Here is a 21,488-nt window from a genome sequence, read left to right on the forward strand (position 1 = left end):
GGGAGCGGCTCAGGGTTCCGACCGCGTTTGGTAGCACCCACACCCGGTCGACATCCAACGGGCAGAGCTGCGCATTGCTTGTGCGACGAGTTGATGCGCACTGACATGGATGCACAAGGAAAAGTCATGACGGGTATAACTTACGGGATGAATGTCGCTGGTTTCATTGGAGCCTCACGAGGTAGTTGTTTGTTTTATACTACCCTCACTTTGAGTCCAGGTTTTGAGGACGGCGTGTACGTTGTAAGTACATACATGCTTTTACCTGAGCACACCGTCCAGCCCTCTGCTGCCACTCTGACGCCATCCCCCAGTCCCCACGCTCAGGGTGCTGATACTCTGGCTGACAACAGCGGTTCCCTTGTCCTGCTGTGCCTCACCGTTTGCTGATCGACCTGACTCCTGAGACCCAGTCCCAGTCGGGCCAACGGCCACCAGGTCTTGGTTGACATCACGACTTCGCGTTCCCTTGTCCGCGCTACGCCACACTCCGAGCTGGCGCCTGGTCTTACGCCCAGGCGCCACCTCTGCTACATACTCCCGCGGGGGCGCTACACTTCGCTGCGCAGCTGCCGTCTGCGTTTCGGAGATCTGACTCTGGAGATCAGCAGTTCCAGCGCCAGGACGATCAGACTGAGGGCGACTCCGAGAGGGACGAGACACAGGAAGGCCAGCAGGTTGCCAAATGACAGCTCTCGGTATCCTGCCTGCGAGCCACACTCGGCCCGTCCTGCGGATCGAGCAGAGCTCTTGAGACGCAATAGTGTACCCGTCTCACGCAACTTCAGCAGTGTAGCAGTAATGACCTGCTTGAGAGCGCATCGATTTTTTGCAATTGACAGGTAGACTGGATTAGGTTTGACCGGTGAACTTTGTAATGGGATGAAGTTACAGGCCTCGTCACCGATGAAGTGATGCAGGAGGCTTAAATCAAAGAAGGCCATGACCTGTGGCTGGAAGGCTTGTAGCATGCTCTTCTCCGTCTTGTATATCGAGATGAACCTGTCGCCGGTCGTAGAGCGTCGGTACAGCTCGCGCTCGAAGCTGTCGCGGCTCGATCTGAGTTTGTTCAGTTTCTGCGAACCGGCGGGTATTGCCAGAGTCCAGGCGGGCTGTTGGACGAATTCGCGCACGCTGTTGATGGGCCGACCGACCGTGTGCGTCGTTAGAAAGGACATCAAGTTGGCCGTGTAATTGACGTAGATCAGGATTGCCATCATCCAGCCAAAGATGGTGACAGTGCGTCCAGCCAGCGACCGCGGCGTCCTGTCCCAGCCCTGTCCTAACACAGTCATGGTCATGGCAAGCAGACACGAGCCCCAGCCCATGTCGCGCACCAGCCGGCCGTCCTCGGCTCTGGCGCTGTTGAACCGCAGCGAGAGGCGCAGCACCAGCGAGAGCGCCAGCAGCGCGGCGGCCAGCGTCCACCACACGTCGGCGCCCAGCGGCCGCAGCAGGCTGGCGAACATCGCTAGCGACAGGCTCGGCGCCGCCTCTGAGTCCCTCCGCACCAGAAACGTGGTGCTCTCGGACCCCATGGGCACCCCGTCCAGGAAGTCGACCACAGCAGCCCGCTCCGGAGTGGGGTTCAGCAGTGTGAGCGCCACGTCGGCGCGCCCGTAGGCCAGGTCCCCCACCACGCCGGTCCAGGTGCCGTTTGAGCTCAGACTGCCGTATCCGGGACTGAGCGGAGCGGACATCCGGTAGCTGAGACCAAGCTCGTCGGCTACGATCTGCCACAGCTGGAACAGGTAGCCACTGTAGGTGACAGAGCCATTTCGGTGCTGCTGTGCGTAGATGCTCGGTGGGTCGTGGATGGTGACGACTCGCAGAGGCACGTCCGACGTGTTCACGAAGGGACGCCGCACCGCCGACCATTCCGTTCCCAGCAGGGTCAGACGGCCACGGCGCTCCATCGCAGCGGCCCAGGAGGTCGGCTCGTCAGTGACCGCAGCCGACTGAGCCGGGCCGCGGCCGGGACCCAACTACCATCGCCCGGAGGCGCCGTGTGGTCGATTCGTCGGCATTAGGAGCGCGTATATAGAGTCATTAGGTACTGAGGGGCGCAACGACGTAGCTGTGCGCAGTTTTCATCTCTCTCTTTACAGCGGCCTATATATGATAACCCCGCCCGATGGAACGAGTCGATATGGTGTTGCTCGATTAGCTTATGATATCGGGGAGAGCCTGCAGTTTTCGAAAGGGCATCACAGGTAGATATCAATCACACCTGGCAAGACGTGCCCACCAAAAGACATCACTAGTCACTGTTGCACAAAGTTTCGATTTTTTACAGAATTTTTTCATTGTTTTGAAAAAAGTGTTGTAGTTTAAACGTCTATTTGGGGGGAATATTTCAAACCCGATTTTTGACAGTGATTTAGGCTATTTATTTATAGTCACCGTGGATTTAGGCTGACTTGGTCTTTTGAGCAGTGATAGTGTGACACTTTTTACATATACGACGTGCCTGTGACAAATTTTATTATTGAATTCTTGGTGCACACGATTTCAAATCAAAATATTTTGGTTTACGCAAGGCTGGCTTGCGGATCATTTTGACTGACGACTTTACGGCCTAGGCACCGACTTGGCACCGACTACCAGTAAGACTTTCCTATTTATGCAAGGTGATTTGAGTTTGAGTTCAAGTTAACACCGTTGTAAGTTAGATAATTCGCCTTTCACTTTGGGCTTCATGTTTTGAGTTTATGATTTGTGTCAGTGTGTTATTATATTTGGTGAACAATTTTTATGACTGTATAATTCATTTATGGACACCCACTAGTCACTCAAAGGAGGACACTGAACGAATGTGGGTGCATGTGTAAGTTATGAACTTTTATACACATCCAAATTTCCTATGCATCCATTCCATTGTTTTGTCTCCAATTGTCTGATCTCAGTCGGTGACACACCAGGGAAATAAGCTAAAATTAGAGCGCTCTATTTATTGCTTCCGCTACTTTACCGTCTCCCATAGGGTCCTGTGTTGAGCTGGTGTCGAGGCTCTTAAAATGACGCCGATTTTTGCACCCTTCTCACGAAAACCGCTCGGACCGCCTGGAAACTAATTGTTCCGCTCTAAAAATTTCATGATCGACGGGAAAATGAACGAGGAAAAGATTAGTCCTGAAATAATTCTGAACTCCCTGTAGAACTTATCGAAATATGGCTGCAAACTAGGAGCATGTCAAAATCGACAAAACAATACAAATAAGCTTACCGGGATTTTTTTATTTTCCATGCATCTGTGCATAAAATCAGTCGCTTTTTCGGAAAGATCATCTTCTGTTTAATAAATAATTCCACAATTGCAATCGAGAAAAAAAAAAACATTTCTGCTGTGACAGCAGTTTTGGCATTGTGCCAGTTGTGCGGCGTGCTCGGTGCTGCGTGGTCGTTGGGACGGAGTTGTGAGTATTTTCGGTGTTTTAAATGGTTGATGGCCATTTGAACCAGCTTTATATTATTTCCTACCAAATTTTGCATCAAATTATTGCTTTGAAAGACCATTGAAACCCCTTATCTCTTCATGAAACACGATCATATTTATCGTCGACGAAAATGGCGTGGAACTCCATGTGCGTTCCGATCGAAATAAATCGTAAATTAAATAATATTCGATGATAAGTATCATATTCTAGTGACACATTTTCATAAAATAAGGCATAAACTTTGCAAGGAAGTCAACATTGGATAATTGGATTCTTATTTTGCTCACATATCCTTGTGTAGTCAAATGGCTCAATTGTTAGGTAAATGTAAGCATATGTTTTGGCTTGATGTTTGCTGTGAAACCACCCAGCCACTTGCTGGTTGAGTGGTTTTCTGATAATTACCTGATAATCATTTCTCCTTCTCCTTAAAAGAAACAAATTCTTTTCAAAGTAACCCATTTTTAGGAAAGGCGGCTTGCTCATTGACATTTCATGTTCTTGTTTTGTTATTGCTGGCAGTATTTTGATACAATAATGCAATATGAATTTTTTGCAATAATAAAACCTAAGACAAACTTAGTTAATGTGTCAATCAAACACCCAACAGAAAGATTGTGAGTCCTTGTGACCTGAAGTAGACTATTCTATGAATGTGTTTTATAGAATATGCCAAATTTTAAATTAATTTATTATTTGATACTGATAGCTGATCATGTGAATTATGCCACAATATAATTTCATTTTCTGGTTTTGAAATAGCCAGCAGTATTTTACTTCAACAAATGTAATATACATGGAATACATGTTGTTATGTTATGTTAAAAGTTTAATAACAGCCAACAGAAGGGGCTGTTTCAGCAGATTGTTTGTACCTCATGCATTACCTTTCTTTTCTGCAGGACCATGCTTCTGCTGGGTGGTCAACATTTGCCTCCTGAAGAAGTTGAGCAACATGAAGACCACCAGATGAGGTGTCTGCAGTTCATGTGGAACTCTGCAGACTACAAGTGTTATGCCAACCACAACCAAAGTGCTGAGATCATGGAGGCATGAACCTCATGACAACACTTCAGATTTGCAGTTGTACCAAAGTGTGATACAAACCACCTGTGGCATCTCACTCAATGTGTGAACAGTGTGATCATTGCGCAATGTTCAGCTGCAACTAAGACATTTATTAGTGACTTGTTTTGCTAGCCACCAAAAGCATTTTTGGGCTGGCTGCTGTAATTTGTTGTGCACTGTGCAATAGTGGTAGTGTTTTGTCACTTGTCAAGTTGTCAGTTGTGCATGTTGCATGTTTCTCTCCCCTCTGCCCTCATTATCAGTTACGTGGTGAATTGGCATCACTCAGTCTCCCCAGATCTCCATTGACTGTCTGTCAACCACCTAACTTGAGATGGTATTTGCTAATAGTGTCAGAAAAGAAGTGCTTGTAAACATTTTTAGGAATATGAGCTCCGTTTCATGCGTGTTCCAGTGGCCATTTTGTCACAAGTCCCATAGTGTAATAAATGGAAACTGTTGTTCACTTTTGGAGGTACTCGCGGATGCGGAAAGCGTTGGGCCTAATTATTAAACGCACCCTCCTATCAGCGACGCACGAAATCGACAAATATCATCCTTTTTAGAACAGGAGGAAACGAAAACTTGTGAACATAGCTGTACCTACAACAGTGCATAAGGAATTTAAATTCTGGGAGTTTTTGAAATTCGGAGAAACTCAAGTTGTCGACAGGTATGCCCCCTTGTACGTCAAAGACCGCCTAAAAAACAAACGTCTACAAAAGAAGGCGGTATTCGTATGTTCGTTGTAATTGCAGCAGCCTAGCAACATGCATTGCGGTCCGATGGCGAATTACACTCGTGCTCAAAAACTATGCCGGCAACTGCCAATGCACTTAGGTCGTAAGTGAGGAGAGGAAGGGTTATGTCAAATGTCAACATCATAGAAATGGCTTCATCTATTGAGCTGTGCCTATTGTACATAATTCAACCAATCTATGCATTTCGTTTCTTGCAATCTACTCATGCTTTCACTCCAGCTTCAGAGTAATCATCCCATATTGTACGTCTTAAGATATTGATTTCTATGGCGGTTTGCAATTGCTAGCCACGTCTTATCTCAGTTTGGTGGCCCCGCATCGGTCCACTCGGCCGCTCTAAAATTGACTTACGGAGGAGGGTGGTGGCTTTTATTTTAGCTTCTCCGCTGACCGCGGGGAGCGCCGTCGCCGAGGTAGGAGCAATTATTAGCTTATGTTTGGGACTAATTTCCACGCTTAATTAACATTTTAATGTTATTTTAATTAATTCATGTAAATATTTGACGCATTCTCTTTCTATTGATACCATCCACCGGTCTGAGAAGTACTGTCTTGCTGCGTAAGGGCCGATAAAAGATCACGCTTTTAGGGGTATCTCTTCAACATGGGGCAGGAGCAATAAAAAGAGCGCTCTAATTTTAGCTTATTTCCCTGGTATGTCACCAACTGATCTGAGCCCTGAGAGGGCTGTTCACACCTCACGGGCACCACACACACTGAGTGTGGTATGTGCGGTGTGTGCAGCGGGCATGGGGCCGGGGGTTGGGGATGGGTATTCAATATGCCACACGGTTGCGTGCAGTGGACCGCACACAGCCATCCCTGTGGCCAGTTCCGACCGACCACAGCGGTCGCTGGACGGAAGACGCAGTGGGCGGAGCTTGGAGCCTGTGTACGTATCTACCTCACAAAGAGCATGTGAGACATGAACAGCCCTCATGTATCAGTTGGAGTCATGGCAGGCAGGCAGCTGGGGGCCCTGTTTCACAGCTTTCAGTTTCCTTCTGACCAGGCATTGGCAGTTGACACTTCCGTATCCACTCCAGGGAAATGTAACTTGTTAGAGAATAGAGACTAATTAAATGGTGTTCAATTATGTTCATATCTGTGTTGATGCATGTTATTCTTATTACAGGGAGAACTGAGAAGGATTAGACATTTTGACATGATTGCTTTTTAATGTTTGTATTGAAGTTCTGAAGCTCTGAGGTACCTTCCCAAGAACTGTATTGTATCCATTATGAAAGCTAAAGACAAAGCAACACCACAAAGTCCTCTGAAACCTGTCAAAAAAGGCAACATGAAAAGGAAGCTGGGCATTGTCAACAGGAACACTGCAGACCAAGCTGGTAGTCCTGACAGTCGCTCAAATGCTGTAAATGGCACAATTATTCAGAAAAATGTAAAACGAAAACGAACTGTGAATCCCAAGCGCAAAAGGGCCGCAGTATTCCATCCTAATGAGGATAGAAGCTGTGGTGGGTTGGTAGCTATGAGTCAAGATGCAGATATCTCTGGTGAGAAGTCCACATTGCAGTGTCCACAGCAAGCTGTACCACCAGATCATCCATCACATTCTGTCTCAGAGGCTTTGGTGAAACTTGTGTCAGCAGTGAAAGATCTCTTCAAGCAGGTTAGTTATTGGAATGTTTAATGTGTTTTTCCACTTCTTACAGCCAGACAATCAATTTTTAATCAAAATGTTTTGCTGTAGTTTTTTACAATGTTTTGAATACCACAGTCATGTTCTGTTTCAAATTTGACTGGAAATATCAGCTTCCAAAAGCTCACATTCACATCATAGATAATTAATTATGAAGTTATTAAAAGAACCTGATTTTGCCTCTTGCATTATTCAGTTCAAAGGCTGCTCAGTGTCAGCTGACCTTGATCTTGCCTGGTACTAATTTCAAACACTTATATCTTCCTTTCCACAGCATAGTCTGCAATCAATGGTGGAGTTCAATATTCACATTCCAAGCAAGTCAGATGTGACCTTCCAACCAAAGTGTGAAGATTTGTCTGAGGTTCAGAAGAGCCTGCAGTATCTTTGTTTATGTCTGCAGGTGAGGACCATTTACTTTTGGGTATTTTAATGGGAAAAATGGAAATCATGGGACTTCCTTAGCTTGTTAATATACCTTTCCAAGATAGAATGAGCATTTAACATAGGTGACTTACATGTAGTCTTCTAATATAGTGCTCTTAAATAATTACAACAATCTAAGTTTGGTGCATAGTAATGCACAATAATTAATCAGTAATCATAATGCATCGATTGAAGCAATCATCATTGCATTCAGAAGTTTTGGCAGTTTTGACTTTTAGTTTTGACTGCCACTCTGGTACTCAAAGTGGCATTTCTTGCATCTCTCATGTTTACAGGACCTCCAGATCCTGGTTGATTTGGAACTAGCAGCTGCTGAAGCACAGGTCAAAGCACATGCATTGTTGCCAGGTAATAAGTATAATCATTTTTGTTTACCAACATCATGCATTGTTGACCATTGATCATTGAACAATGCTCATCATTGATCAGATTAACAACATCATGTTTTTTACTCAACATCATGTTTTTTACTCAACATCATGTTTTTTACTATCAGTTTATCGACATCATTTTCGTTTATCGACCTGCTTGCCGACTGTTACAGGTCAAAAGCCAATTGCATCGGAGCCTTATGACAATAATTGTATGTATGTATGTATGTATTTATTTGAACGCCCACAGGTATGACACCCATTTACAGACGCAGTCCGATACTAAAACCTATAAATACGTGTGCTCATGGGTTGTCAAATATAGGTACGTATAGTCATGTCAGAGACAGATAAAGAAGGCTCTAAGAGACTTCATAAAAGTTCCTCGACTGGCGAATAGGTCCGCAGATGCCACATGTTCGTACATGCCGTTCACTTGTCTCGGTAAGCGACAAAACATTCCGGCCCTTATCGTTTCCACCCTTGCGGTGGGTTCGTGCAGTATCGCCCGTCCTCGAGTCCGCCTACATGGAAAACACAATCCAAACATCCCAACAATATCGGTGGACCTAATGCGACCAGAGAACACCGAATGAAGAAAAGTGAGATCGCGCTGCACCAACCTTGTCCGAATACAACTCACACCAAAATGAGACAGCAGCTGATGGTAATCGAGAGACTGAGAGGGCCGTGTGGAATGAGTTGCCAGCCAGATGAGCATCTTATGCTGGATCCGTTCCAGACGCTGTATATGTGTTTTTGAGGGCGAACGTGGGCATTAAAAGCAGTGATAAGAGGCTCAGGTCGAAACCGTCTCCCCCTCGCAGCACGAGAGGTCTGCAGCGAGCGCAAGTACACGCCAAGCGCCCGGTTCGCACTCCCGACGACGCCGTCGACGTGAGGCCCAAAAGTTAATTTTGAGTCCATGAGCACGCCCAGATCGCGCATCACAGATACACGATCTAAGGTGATCCCATGGATGGAGTAGTCGAAATGGACTGGTTTAGTGCGGAGAGTGAATGTAATCTGTTTACATTTTGTGGGATTCAATTGCAGCTTCCAAGTAGTTGACCATGTACAGAATTTATGTACATCGTTTTGAAGGGCGACAGCGTCATCAAGCGTGCGAACCGGGCGGAGCAGTTTCATGTCATCAGCATACATGAGGCACGACGAGTTCAAGTAAGATGGTAAATCGTTGCAGAATAAAATAAATAATTTGTTGCTCTTAGACTACCTCACTCACTGGTTGTTAGAAATGGATTATCACAGAGATTATCGGTGCCAGCCAGACCCGACGAGTGTTTTCTGTTCCCAGCAGGGCCCACGCCATCCGTGGCTCAGCCAGTTGCCGAAGACACCGCCGAAGCTGAGCGCGAGCTGTCGCCGCCGGCTGAGGAGACGGAGGACGACCCCGACTGGTCCGCTCCGTCCGACCACGAAGAGGAGGGAGAGGGAGAGGAGGAGGACGGGCCCGAGCCCCCACCCGCCGCCGGTCGCCGAACCGCCCGTCCCGCCGCCACGGAGCAGGCGTTCGTCTGTACCAGTGCCGGCTGCGAGCAGAAGTTAGTATATTTCCCGGTCTGCGCCTGTGATAGGGTGGATAATCAGGACAGCACGGTAGGGCTATGCTAGCAACTGATTGTAGGTCTTTGTTTGGTCGTCGCTCGTATTTGAAGAAGACCCACCTTCAATTTGATTGCTCGATTCCAGCATAGGTAGTTGCTTTAGTCACCTGTCACCATCATACAGCCAAAACGGTTAGGCTTTTGTCCATAGAAGGTTTCCGTTGATTGGACCATTACATGGCTATGAAAGATGGCGACATTTACTACCATGACTGTCAGAGCGAGACCGCTATTTCCAGAGTTTTCATTACTCTAATCTATATCCGTTTGGTGCATTCATTGCTTACGGGTCTCATCGGACTCCATCGGGTCATGCTGTAAGGTACGTCATAAACACGAGCGCTACCATAAACCTAAATAAAATTGGTCTGTGGGCAAGGAATCCTTTGATTTGACGACCCTTGCTCCAACATCACCCGTGCTCGCCTCGCCCTCTTAACACGGCCCGTGTTCCCTCTAACATGACCCGTGTTGCCGCAGGAGCGGCGTTCCGCGCCGGTTCGCCTCGGAGAAGAGTCTGCGTATGCACCGTGTGGCGTGCCACGGTGAGAAGATGTCCAGCCGCCGGTACCACGAGTACACCTGTCCGCTGTGTGGCAGCGTGCAGAAACGACCCCGAGAGCTGGCCGCACATATTGTGGTGAGTGAAACAGGGGGTGGGGAGAAACCGGGCACGCTAGGAAACCTGTAGAGGGGAGCGAGCTGGACCTGACTGAGAAGTGCTTTGTATTTTGAGTTCAGTGTTGTACGTACGTACTAAATAGAGCTACCATACGAATTCCCAGCGAGCTCACTTTTTTCTTGAGCTGTCACAAGTCTGAATTCCACCCAGTGCTTGCCTGAATGAAATGTCGAGTCGAGTGGCGAATATTAACCGGACTGTGCAGTGTACTTCTTACGGTTAACTGAAATGTGACATCCATAGTGGCTTGATATCCCTTTGTGACCGTACTACCGTATATGTGGAAATCGTGCGGGTGGTACTTTTCTTATTCCTTACCCTCTTTCGTCAGACGTGTCAGGGCAGGGGCGAGGTGGCCGCGCCGCCGGCAGCCGACGGTGCCGATCCGGCGGCCGGCGCGGACGGCTCCCAGTTCATCATGTGTCGGCTGTGTCACCTGTGCTTCCCGACCGGAGACATGCTGCGGGCGCACAGCTGCCAGTACGGAGACGCTGGGGGTGTCATACAGGTAAGTGCCGCGCACAGTTGCGGGCCCACGGCTGCATCCAGTACGGGGATCGTTAAAAAGGTCGTTACCCGTCCATTTCTCGCCTGTGTTACTCGTACATCCGCGAAGCCAGGCACTGAACTCGGTTACAGGGTTTAGGCATACCGTGCACAGCTGTGTAACATGACAGCTGACCAGCCCCGTTACGGTGCTTTCCCCGTTGGCGTAAGGTTAGTCCCCTAAATCTACCACCCTTCCCCCTCCCCCGCCGTCAGGAGCTGCTCGGCACCGGCACCCTGTCGATCAGCGGCGCCGAGCTGGCGACTCTGCGCCGCTTCATCTGCTACCAGTGCCGCGAGGAGTTCCGCAACCAGACCATCTACCGCGTTCACCTGCAGTTCTGCCGGCCGCCGCCGTATGCGTGCGAACTGTGCGGCGTGGAACTGCCCTGCGGCCGCCGACTGGTCATGCACAAAATGAGCGAGCACAGGTGCGTGACATCGGATGGAGCTTTGCGTAATTGGGAGGGAATGTCAGCTTTCATAGGCGCTCAGTGTAATTTGGCATTTAGTGTTTTTGTCTACCTCTTGCCTAGCGAAAGATATGGGAGGCTAAGTCATGTATCTTCTTTTTTCCCCAGTAAGTCAAATCGGCCGATGTTTTTCTGTCGTGCGGACGGCTGCGGGCTATCGTTCCGACGAAATGCCGCTCTTCAGAAGCACATGATTCAGCGCCACTCTAACCAGCCGACCGGGCAGCCGTACGGCTGTGACGTGTGCGACAAAAAGTTCATCAAGAAGATATACCTGACACACCACAAGCTGCGTTACCACCACGATACGCTGCAGAGGGACTTTGTCTGTGATGTGAGTTGAGGGTGCTGGTAGATGGGAGGATTAGACGCCTATCAGACAGAGGAAGGTAGCTAGACACGGTTGACGGTGCTGATTTTCAGTTGCAGGAGCCATCGGTTTTGCCAATTGAACTGCATGTTCATAAGTCAAATTCATGTCCAAAGTATATGCTCTTACTTTTTTCTTTATCACTATTTGCTATATTTGTCGTCTTTACAATGTCTCGTCAGCACGATTAAGTGGGAGGACTGTCGTACTGCGCTGTGGGTAGCGCGTGGCTGGACGGACGGTCTGTGACAATCTATTGATCTGTGGCTGATCTATTAGAGTGTCCGTCCGAGAGCCGTACGACGGCTGACAGAGCCTGGGGGTCGCGAACTGGTGTGGTAACCGTTACGCCCACCTGGGACGCCCGAGTCGGTACGGCACTTGCGGTGTCGTAACCGGATCGGCGGGAACCAGCAGAACGCTGTTGGACCGGCGGTGAAAGTCGGAACCGAGCACTCGCCCACCAGTGGGGCGTCTGGTCGAGCAGGTCTACCCGCTAAGGCAGCCTGAGCACGAACCAGTGGCAGGGTCCGATCAATGACCGTGGTCCGACCAGGGTGTCAGCGCAATGGCCAGTCAGAGGCGTCTTTAAGGGCGCGGAAGCCCACCTCGGTCGACTGTGGCCGGTGCAACCTAGTCAGGTCGTTTGTGTGAATCTCCGTGTTCTTCCCTCGCCTCAGAGTAGCCGCTCTTCTCCAAATGCCCGAGCCGTTTTCTATGTGTATTTGTCTTGTAGCGAACAGCAGAGTCGAAAAACGAATTGACAATGTCGCCGAAAACCGCGGTCACATGCTGGCCGTCCCTAGTACTATCAATATGCCCGCAGGCGCGGCGAGAGACAAGCTTAACGTATGAGTCACCGTCCGGCCGCCGGGAGAGCCCCTACGGCGACCTTTGTTCACAGTCATGACGTCACGACAATGGGCTCCTAAACGTACGGGCAGCGGCCGCCTCAGGGGTGCCGCCGTGACCTTTGCACGACACGTTCTATAGCGTATGGCACAGCGGTTACTAGGAAGGTTGAGGCCAGCGGCAGGCCGGTTTACAAATAACAAACAAACTTGACGCGCAATTGACAACAGGTAACAGATTGATTAATATAGCGGTGACAATATAAATGACAACATGAAATGACAAATGGCATAGATGACAAATCGCATGGATGACAAATCGCATAGATGATCCCTACAGGACGACGCCGGGTACCCGATACAATATTACCTCCGCTGCACTCTGACGTGGCGATTTTAGCGGCAGCCGGCTTTATCAGCCATCCCCACTGACAGTCCTCTTCTCGGCAGGTGTGCGGCGCCCGGCTGGGCTCCAGCAGCGCTCTCACCGTTCACGTGCGCTCGGTGCACGCGCGGCCCGAGCACACGTGTCACGTGTGCGGCAAGGTGTTCTCGCGGCCCGACCGGCTGGCCATTCACGCCAAAATACACACCGGTGAGTGGCGAGCGGGAAACGGGCCGCCGATTTGGGCTGGGCGACCTCGTTCGAAGTTACGCAATGCTGTTTTTTTTTTTGCAGTAGTGCTACTCTTCAGCATATTTTCACTGCTACGATTCAAGTTGAAATTATGTATTTTGTTTTCATACTCACTGTCAGCTCGTCAACTTATCTTTTGCGTCGCCTGCAGCGTATCGAATCCTCCCCTACCGGTAATCTGACCGTCCCCCATTGCCCCCGCCAGGCGTGAAGCCGTACAAGTGCACCCTGTGTCCGAAGGCGTTCATTCAGCAGTGTAAGCTGAATGACCACCTGCGCCGGCACCGGGGCGAGCGGCGCTTCCGCTGTGTTATGTGCGACAAGGTGTACGCGGCCAGCCATGACCTGCGCTCCCACCTGCGGTGAGTGGTTTCACGGGCCGGCTACGGGCCGCTCAGTTGGATGATGGGTGGGGTGACTGGTGGATAATAGTTGCACATTGCGCTGATTGGGCGGCTGAGGGACGAGTTATGAGCGTTCCGTCATCGCCGTGCTGAACAAACTAACGAAATGGGCAGTGAAAGAAGCCGGTGTTAATTTATTAGAGTGTTTCAGTAAAATAGGCTTATTGATTTGTATTGTAACTGCGCGGCCGACTACCTGGAATATTGCTGAATGCTAACCCTACTCGTAAAAGTGGACACCAACATATCCTCACGCCCAGTTTCTTTTATTACTTTTTTTTGTCATAAATGGGGTGTACCAAAAAAGTTAACCCACAAAAATTTTTACGAGCGAGCGAGCGCAGCGAGCGAAGTGAGTCTTCTCAATATAACGGAAAAATCTCAGTATGAGCGGCCCGGCCCGGCCCGGCCCGGCCCGGCCCGGCCCGGCCTGTAACGCTTTTGAGAGGCTTACATCTCAGCAACCGCTGGACCGATTGGCCTGCGGTCTTTTTTGTTGGGTAGCCTCATCCCTTCTACCCCGTAATTGACTACTTTTGATACATCTCAGTCACCGTCGTGGCACGTGCCACGTGAAAAGTCAAGGGTGTTCAAGCTGTTTTGCAAAAGTAGTGATTTTGAGAGGCTCATATCTCAGCAGCCGCTTGGGCGATTGACTTGCGGTAATTTTTGTAGGGTAGCAGCATCCCTTCTACCCAAAATAGGATACTCTCGATGTATGTGGGTCAGCCCCAGTGCACGTGCAAAATACAACAATAAGAGGTGCCAAATTTGTTCCCATTTCAGTAACTCGGTAATTACTGGGGCGATTTCGCTGAAACTTGGCATACAGGTAGGCACCCACCAGGCAATGCTCAGTATGAGCATTGCCTAACTGCATGTGTTGCAGTTAGGGTGCTACTGCACGTGCGCACGTGCAGGGGGCGTTTCCAGATCTCGAGAACGGCTGGGCCGATTGCGCTCAAATTTGGTACACTGTTGGGGACGAGTTAGTAGGGTGCCGTGCAAAAGTCATTTTGGACCCCGTTTGCACGTGCGCACGTGCAGAATGCCGCTTCCAGATCTCAGGAACGGCTAAGCCGATTGCGTTCAAATTTGGCACACCGCTAGCGACCGGTTAGAAGGGTGCTTTGCACAAGCCCGTTGGAAGCACCCTCTCGCCCTTCCGCACGTGCAGGGCTCACTATCTCGCTCGCTCGTTCTTCGCCCAAAAGGCGTTTTACTGGTTACGAGCGAGCGAGCGCAGCGAGCGAAGTGAGTCTTTTCAATATAACGGAAAAATCTCAGTATGAGCGGCCCGGCCCGGCCCGGCCCGGCCCGGCCCGGCCCGGCCCGGCCTGTAACGCTTTTGAGAGGCTTATATCTCAGCAACCGCTGGACCGATTGGCCTGCGGTCTTTTTTGTTGGGTAGCCCCATCCCTTCTACCCCGTAATTGACTACTTTTGATACATCTCAGTGACCGTCTTGGCACGTGCCACGTGAAAAGTCAAGGGTGTTCAAGCTGTTTTGCAAAAGTAGTGATTTTGAGAGGCTCATATATCAGCAGCCGCTTGGGCGATTGACTTGCGGTAATTTTTATAGGGTAGCAGCATCCCTTCTACCCAAAATAGGATACTCTCGATGCATGTGGGTCACCCCCAGTGCACGTGCAAAATACAACAATAAGAGGTGCCAAATTTGTTCCCATTTCAGTAACTCGGTAATTACTGGGGCGATTTAGCTGAAACTTGGCATACAGGTAGACACCCACCAGGCAATGCATTCCCATGTGTTGCGGTTAGGGTGCTACTGCACGTGCGCACGTGCAAGGGGCGTTTCCAGATCTCGAGAACGGCTGGGCCGATTGCGCTCAAATTTGGTACACGGTTGGGGACCAGTTAGTAGGGTGCCGTGCAAAAGTCATTTTGGACCCCGTTTGCACGTGCGCACGTGCAGAGTGCCGCTTCCAGATCTCAGGAACGGCTGGTCCGATTGCGTTCAAATTTGGCACACCGCTAGCGACCAGTTAGAAGGGTGCTTTGCGCAAGCCCGTTGGAAGCACCCTCTCGCCCTTCCGCACGTGCAGGGGTCACTATCTCGCTCGCTCGTCCTTCGCCCAAAAGGCGTTTTACTGGTAAAATATTTTCTCAGGATGCATCTTAGTTTTTACACATCGGTATCAAAAGCTGCTGAGTGTCTATTGTGCTATCTTGATCAAAGTTGGTTTATTTTTGCCGTTGTAGATGCACTCCGAAGAAATGGCCGAAAATCGTCAAAACTGTGATTTCGTTCATGTAGGTAAAATTCAATGGACATCATGGATAGTTCTTCCGACAACTACCCCTTGCCACCCACTCACACACACACTCACACACATTATGTTTCAGTCCGACGATAAACAAAAACCATTGCATCAACAGAGCTGTGCAGTGCTTCACCGCTATCGTAGAACCTGTGGTGCTTGAGATGCTGTCAACATCGCAGTATTTGTGGGCACGCAGTTTGCTTTCATTTATTTTATGCAGCTTAGAGTTATCCTACGGGTCAATGATTGGCTATAACCACGGCTGAATTAAAAAGGACTTGATTCGGCTCCAAAATTGTGCGATATCTCTGACGTGCCACCATTTGATGGCATATACTATCGATTCGCCAGAAACTTCATCCATTTACTTCTCACTGCATTGTAAAAGCATCGGGACTCAGACGAGTGGAATAACAGTGGTCTCCGTTCGTATACAGACGGATACACAGCGTGGACATGGTGAACAAGACGCACACCATCCAGCCGGTGGCGTCTCTGCTTCGGCCGCTGCCGCCTCCGGAGCCGGAGCCGGAACCGGAACCGGAGCCGGAGCCGGCGGTACAGGAGCCGGATGGCGCGGAGCAGCAGCCGGAGGCGCCGCAGCACCAGCAGCTCTCCGCAGTGGTGCCCCAGACATTGCAGAGCGTACAGGTGGGCAGAGCACTCTGAAACAATCCTATTTGTATTTTTTGTGTACCTTTACTTCGCTGGTTTGTTAAAATAACTGAGTTGAGTTTAGAGCGACCGGGATGGAGACGAGGTGTTTTACCGCAAACAGTCACTTATACATGCGATTTTTTTTCTCGACAGTATTTGAGGAAGACCAACTCACGCCATGTCCGCAGCTTTGAGATGTTATCCTCTCGTCTTTCGTCGATGTGCGATACCACTTATGACCTGAATAGTTGAATTTTTGTGTTTGAATGCTCTAAACGTCAAAATGCTTTATCTGCACATAACGGCAGGCGACGTGCAAAACTGGTGACATCGAGTTGTGGCTGTTACCCTGACCTGTCTCGCTCGTGTGTTTCAGCTGCACTCTGTGCAGGTGACGGCGCCGACGCCGACTCTGCACGTGCAGGACCTGTCGCAGCTGGGCGGCGGTCTGATCCTGATCCCGGCGGTGGACGCCAGCGGTGGCACCTCCTTCTACCCCATCATCAACCAGTGAGACGACGGGCCGTCCACGAAGATGTCACCGTGTATCATCGTATTCATCAGCCAGTGAGCCGAGCCGTCCGACCGTCTGCCGCAGATGCGACCGTCTCTGCCTCTGTGTCGGGCGGGTCGGCCGTCAGCTCTACTGTAACCATCATCATCCTCGGCATCATCAACAGCTGATTAGTGGCAGCGGTACATTATTATCAACAGCATGAGAACCTCATCATCACATCATGTGTTTTTTTACGATTATTATAATGTCGATATCATGTGACCGTTATTTATTTCGTCCTCACACGTTAATCGTTATCCAAGCGACATGTGCCCATTTGATGGCAGCTATATAAGATCAGCACTGGCACTGAGCTAAGTTCGTTTTTATATCTTGTATACCGGACGGATGTCGTAACGAGAAAGGGAACAAATCATGCTTGTTGTTTTATTGACATGGATGTGATGCATTGCCATTTGTATTTTATTGGAGGTATGGCGAGAAGATTCATTTTGCATTCCGATTGTTCTTTCCGATTTTAGTGTCCCATCGGCATTTTTCGATCAGCCGACCGACTAGGCACCTTGTGGTGTTTCAATCTGCAGTCTTTCAACTGAATGTCACTGGCTTAGATAAGGAATTGGTGGCTTGTGCAGACATCAACGTGCGTGTTTCTCTGTTGGTTGTCCGTTGTGAACTGAACTACAGAAATAATCATCTGAGATACGGTTTCACCCCGCAGCTTGTGAGTTTGAACTGATACGTTGTACGTTGAACCGGGGCATTGAACACATATGGTTGAACGGGGCCATTCGCCCTGATTCGGGAGGCCGTTTATACTCGTCTTACTTATTGGAGACTTTGTTTGCGCCGACTTTTTAATCATTTTGAATCATTTCAAGGCTGCATGAGCGCGATGAGGAGCCGGCGAGCGACCGCCTGACGGATTGCCATGCCCTTCAAATGCAGTGAAGGCGATGACACGATCCGCATTAAAAAGAGACAGACCTCGGCCACACTGTTCACACACAAATGTTCATGACCCATGACAATAAGTGGTCGGATCTCTCCCCATAGTCCATAGGCGGCGGAACGGGGAGGGCACCGGGGCACCGTGCCCCCCTTTGATTTAGGTATTTTAACATTAGCCCTATGGGCGTTGCATGGAAAGAATGGGACCAAAAGTCGGCAGTTCCCTCCCCCCCCCCCCCCCCCTCCGCCGCTGCAGAATGTGTTCCGCCGCTACTGCAATAGTCAATATAGCCTCAAAAGCTGATGGCCGGGAAATGACTGGATAATTTCTTAGTCGTCGAAATATTTGCCACTCTAATTCCGAATTTCTTTATGACGTTCACCCCGCGTTCGATGTCTCCCGGACGGCGAAGATTCTACGCCGTCCGGCCAATTGCGTTCCACAACCGCAGCCGAGCCCCCGCTGACCTTGCACGGGATTGGCCGGACGACGTAGAATCTTCGTCGTCCGGGAGACATCGAACGCGGGGTCAATCAATATGACATATGAGAATCAAGGCGAAATATTCCGGATGCCAGCTATGCTACGAAGAAAATGACGTAGAGGGTGAGTAAAGTAATCGTGGTGAGATGTTGGTCATAATCGTGCATGTGAGTGAGAATATTTGACTTTTTAAGATTTAGTGATACTATTTCGACCATCGTTACCATAATAAATTCTAACATTCGGCCTTTTTATGTTCTTCAGATGAACAAGACTAAAATCCATGCATTTCTCCGTGGCTTGATTGGTTTTTGTTTATGACGTCATCGATCGTATATTTTCATTCTATTTACCGAATATGACTAGCCGGCATCTTTTTCGCGGGATGCGCCACGCGTTTGTGATTTTCAAATGGTTCGGGTTGGGGTGGTTTCTCATATTTTATCGATTTTTGTATTCTTTGTCAATACCTTGACATAGCAAATACTAAACTTCGATGGGGTGCTTCTTCCGACGCGCTGTTATCAAGCTTACAAGCCTTTTAATGTGTTCAATTTGGCTGGTGATTTGTCAGAGAGCTCAAGCTTCCGGAGGGCTGTTCACGGGCCCTGTGTGCGGTCGGACCGCACACAGCCTCCAAGCTCCGCCCACTGCGTCCCTACGTCAGCCTTCCGTCACCGCACACAGCGATCGCTGTGGCCGGTCGGGACCGGCCACAGCGGACCGTCCACCGCACGCAGCCGTGACGTCAGAGCCGCCTACCCATCCCCTACCCCCACGCCTGCTGGACGCTCCGCACACACCGCACGCAGCAGTGTGCGGTGCCCGTGAACACCCCTCAGAGTCGGTGCCGATTCGTTTTTATTGTCTTTAATCAAACACGAAAATATGATACCATTTGTTAAGCATGATAAAATGCACTGTGTGCAGAGTTTCATGATGTATCAAAAATATCGGTATTTGTAGAGCAGACGTGACAGGACACAAATTGGTTTTCCAACCGATGAGAGGCGCTATCGGCTATACCCAGAGGTGCTTCTTTCTAACAAAATTTAAACAAACCTTACCTAATATGACCTAACCTAACCTACAACCTGTAAACCTACAGTGCCTGGAAAACCTTTGTGTGACATGTGCTCTACTAACTGCCAAAATATTGGTATTAGTATATATTAGGTTCGAGTGGACAATTGTGACGCTGTTGATACAAATATGTAACAGCAAAAAATTTAGGTTTTTTGGTTTGGTTTGGTTTGATAAGAAAGCGTCTCTGGGTATAGCACCTCTCCTTGGTTGCAAAAAAAGTGTGATGCCTGCTTTATGACTGCCTTGCAAAGGATATGGAATTTTGTATGATGATGGTTAGGTGCAGGCTTGTCTGTTGTAGGTTTTCTGTGGTGCCATGTAGATTTCAAAAATGCACTTTTACAAACAGCACTTTCATGAACCAGCTTGACCAAGTCATGTCTCAAACGACTTTATCCAAGTTCTAATCAGTCCAGTCGCAGTAATACCCTGTGCCTGATGTGAGCACTGAATAGACATGTTGTCTACACCAGCCCATCTGAATGAACCCCCCCCCCACCCAAAAAAAAAAACTGAATCTAGATTTTTGTGATGCTAAGCAAGATGACAAGCGGTGAGTTTTTCTAGCAGTATGGCCCAAAATATCAAAGCCTTTGAAATGACTTTGTCAGTAACAGTTTAACCTTCTCTAAAAGTTTTTTACCTTAAATGTCATACCGAGTGATGCTAGACATTACCCAGAGCACTTAATTGATATTATCTACTGCAATAGTTTTGTTTGGCTCATCAGGAGGAAAGATTATATGAAACACTAATTATTGTCATTTGCTGGCTACCCAAGCTTAAGCCCTGCCTTATAGCTATGGGCAGCAGTCTGAGTTTTACTGTTACTGAGTTATTAGTACGAGTTCTCAAGTTCTATCGAAAGGTGACTTTGAACCAGTTTGGTACAAGTTGACATTAAAGCTGGCATAGTTACCCTCTGCATAATCAGTTTGGCATTGGCTGACATATATGAAATTCAACTTCTGAAAACAAGAAAACGATGTCTGTTACAAAACCTTTATGTGATATTAGGGCAAAATAATCAAACTAAGATCTTCAATTATCACAATATAAACCCTTTCAATTCACAATGACTTGATATGCTGAGCACTGACCAATGCAGCTATGTTTTTAAAGCTATTAAGTTTGGTTTGGATAATGTTAAATGCTACATGAATAGTTCTACAAAATGATGACATCAGATTTCCCAGGCTTGGAAGTCATGACTCAATTTTGAATTGTTGTTTTTTTTTTAGGAAAAAAGTAGATTTTTTCATCAGAGATGGCTCAGAGATATCTAATAGTGTATGGGATTTGTTTGTTAAATTGAGTTAAGCATGACCAAATCTGTACACACCAGATTTGCAGCTGTCATTTAACATATATCTAAGTATTCTAAATTGCCCAATAACTTGAAAAATTTAAGTATTATTAGGCTTTTTGTATTAATTATTCCATTCCACTCAAAGGGATAGATTTGTGACATGACATGACATGGCTTATTATGAGCAGCTAAATTCTGAACCTGACCATAGTCTGACCTAGACCTCACAATATCTACCTTTGGCTCAAATCACGAATTGGAAATTTATGTTCATTACATTATATGCGTAAAGGGAGCCATAAAACCTCACTGTCCTTCTATTCTTTTGAACAACAGAGCTGATTTCCAATGGCTTTAGGTGACCTGATCTTGAACTTGACCTTCGCAATTCATGGTGTCTTAGCTCTCAAGCGCAGCACTCTGGATGCCTGTTAAAATACAATTGGAAAAATATTGACAAGCTTAGTATGTGCTCTCATCTTTCTACTGGCTCTGTGGTGTTAGTGGCACCATAGGTTTGTCGGACGGATACGAAACTCAACGCCAAGATTGTATCATGTTTTCCTGTTTCCACTACATTTCCTGCTGCTGCTACACCATGCCTGCTGACTCATTGCAGGGTGCTTGCACACTTCCTTGAGATAACTCAAAGGCGCTGGTGCGCGGCCCCCAGTCCCGGCTCAGTTCTTCCGTTCCCGGTCTCCGTTGTTCGTAATAAAGCCGTAAAAAATACAGAGTTCTTCGGTGCAACATGAATGAAGACTCCTCACCGTTACTCTGGCTTGTATATTTTTTCAGGCTTAGGAGTGATGTTGCAAATATTAAATATTGTACCTCGTAAATTATAACGCAGCGATCGTT

At 48.3% G+C, this 21,488-nt stretch overlaps 3 protein-coding genes across 6 annotated transcripts in view; 2 read left to right on the plus strand and 1 right to left on the minus strand.

The window, feature by feature from the left end:
* Positions 1-551: 551 nt before the first annotated feature.
* LOC122391862 (glutamate receptor 1-like) lies at positions 552-1,916 on the minus strand. Its single transcript, XM_043386164.1, has 2 exons — positions 974-1,916; positions 552-730 (listed from the first exon to the last, which is right to left on the minus strand). Exons 1-2 carry the CDS (start codon positions 1,914-1,916, stop codon positions 552-554), a joined length of 1,122 nt encoding a protein of 373 aa, XP_043242099.1.
* A 607-nt stretch (positions 1,917-2,523) lies between these two features.
* LOC122391883 (zinc finger protein 852-like) lies at positions 2,524-17,517 on the plus strand. Of its 4 annotated transcripts, none has more exons than XM_043386197.1 (13): positions 2,524-2,606; positions 6,402-6,899; positions 7,204-7,332; positions 7,652-7,724; positions 9,066-9,312; positions 9,856-10,015; positions 10,389-10,565; positions 10,820-11,034; positions 11,185-11,410; positions 12,748-12,892; positions 13,140-13,296; positions 16,061-16,274; positions 16,657-17,517. In XM_043386197.1, the coding sequence occupies exons 2-13, from the start codon at positions 6,507-6,509 to the stop codon at positions 16,792-16,794; spliced, it is 2,274 nt and encodes a 757-aa protein (XP_043242132.1). In that variant the 5' UTR covers positions 2,524-2,606; positions 6,402-6,506; the 3' UTR covers positions 16,795-17,517. The 4 variants fall into 4 exon arrangements, with proteins under 4 accessions (XP_043242132.1, XP_043242135.1, XP_043242134.1 ...); XM_043386200.1 differs by having other exon boundaries at positions 9,069-9,312; XM_043386199.1 differs by lacking the exon at positions 2,524-2,606 and adding an exon at positions 5,268-5,285.
* A 1,088-nt stretch (positions 17,518-18,605) lies between these two features.
* Positions 18,606-21,488, plus strand: part of LOC122391863 (E3 SUMO-protein ligase RanBP2-like) — a 35,625-nt gene continuing 32,742 nt past the window's right edge. The window contains exon 1 of the mRNA XM_043386165.1: positions 18,606-18,646. The gene's annotated coding sequence lies outside the window, so the exon portion shown is untranslated. The remainder of the gene's footprint in view (positions 18,647-21,488) is intronic.

The sequence above is a fragment of the Amphibalanus amphitrite genome, unplaced genomic scaffold, assembly GCF_019059575.1.
Source record: "Amphibalanus amphitrite isolate SeventyFive unplaced genomic scaffold, NRLGWU_Aamphi_draft 000459F_arrow, whole genome shotgun sequence".
NCBI lineage: Eukaryota > Metazoa > Arthropoda > Thecostraca > Balanomorpha > Balanidae > Amphibalanus > Amphibalanus amphitrite.

Bases quoted from the DNA above. Each gene is read 5' to 3' on its own strand.
- LOC122391862 (XM_043386164.1), bottom strand. From the start codon at position 1,916: ATGGAGCGCCGTGGCCGTCTGACCCTGCTGGGAACGGAATGGTCGGCG. The intron at 731-973 runs GCATGCTACAAG...CTCGATCCGCAG, and splicing joins GATATACAAGACGGAGAAGA to GACGGGCCGAGTGTGGCTCG.
- LOC122391883 (XM_043386197.1), top strand. From the start codon at position 6,507: ATGAAAGCTAAAGACAAAGCAACACCACAAAGTCCTCTGAAACCTGTC. The intron at 6,900-7,203 runs GTTAGTTATTGG...TCCTTTCCACAG, and splicing joins TGAAAGATCTCTTCAAGCAG to CATAGTCTGCAATCAATGGT. The intron at 7,725-9,065 runs GTAATAAGTATA...TTCTGTTCCCAG, and splicing joins AGCACATGCATTGTTGCCAG to CAGGGCCCACGCCATCCGTG.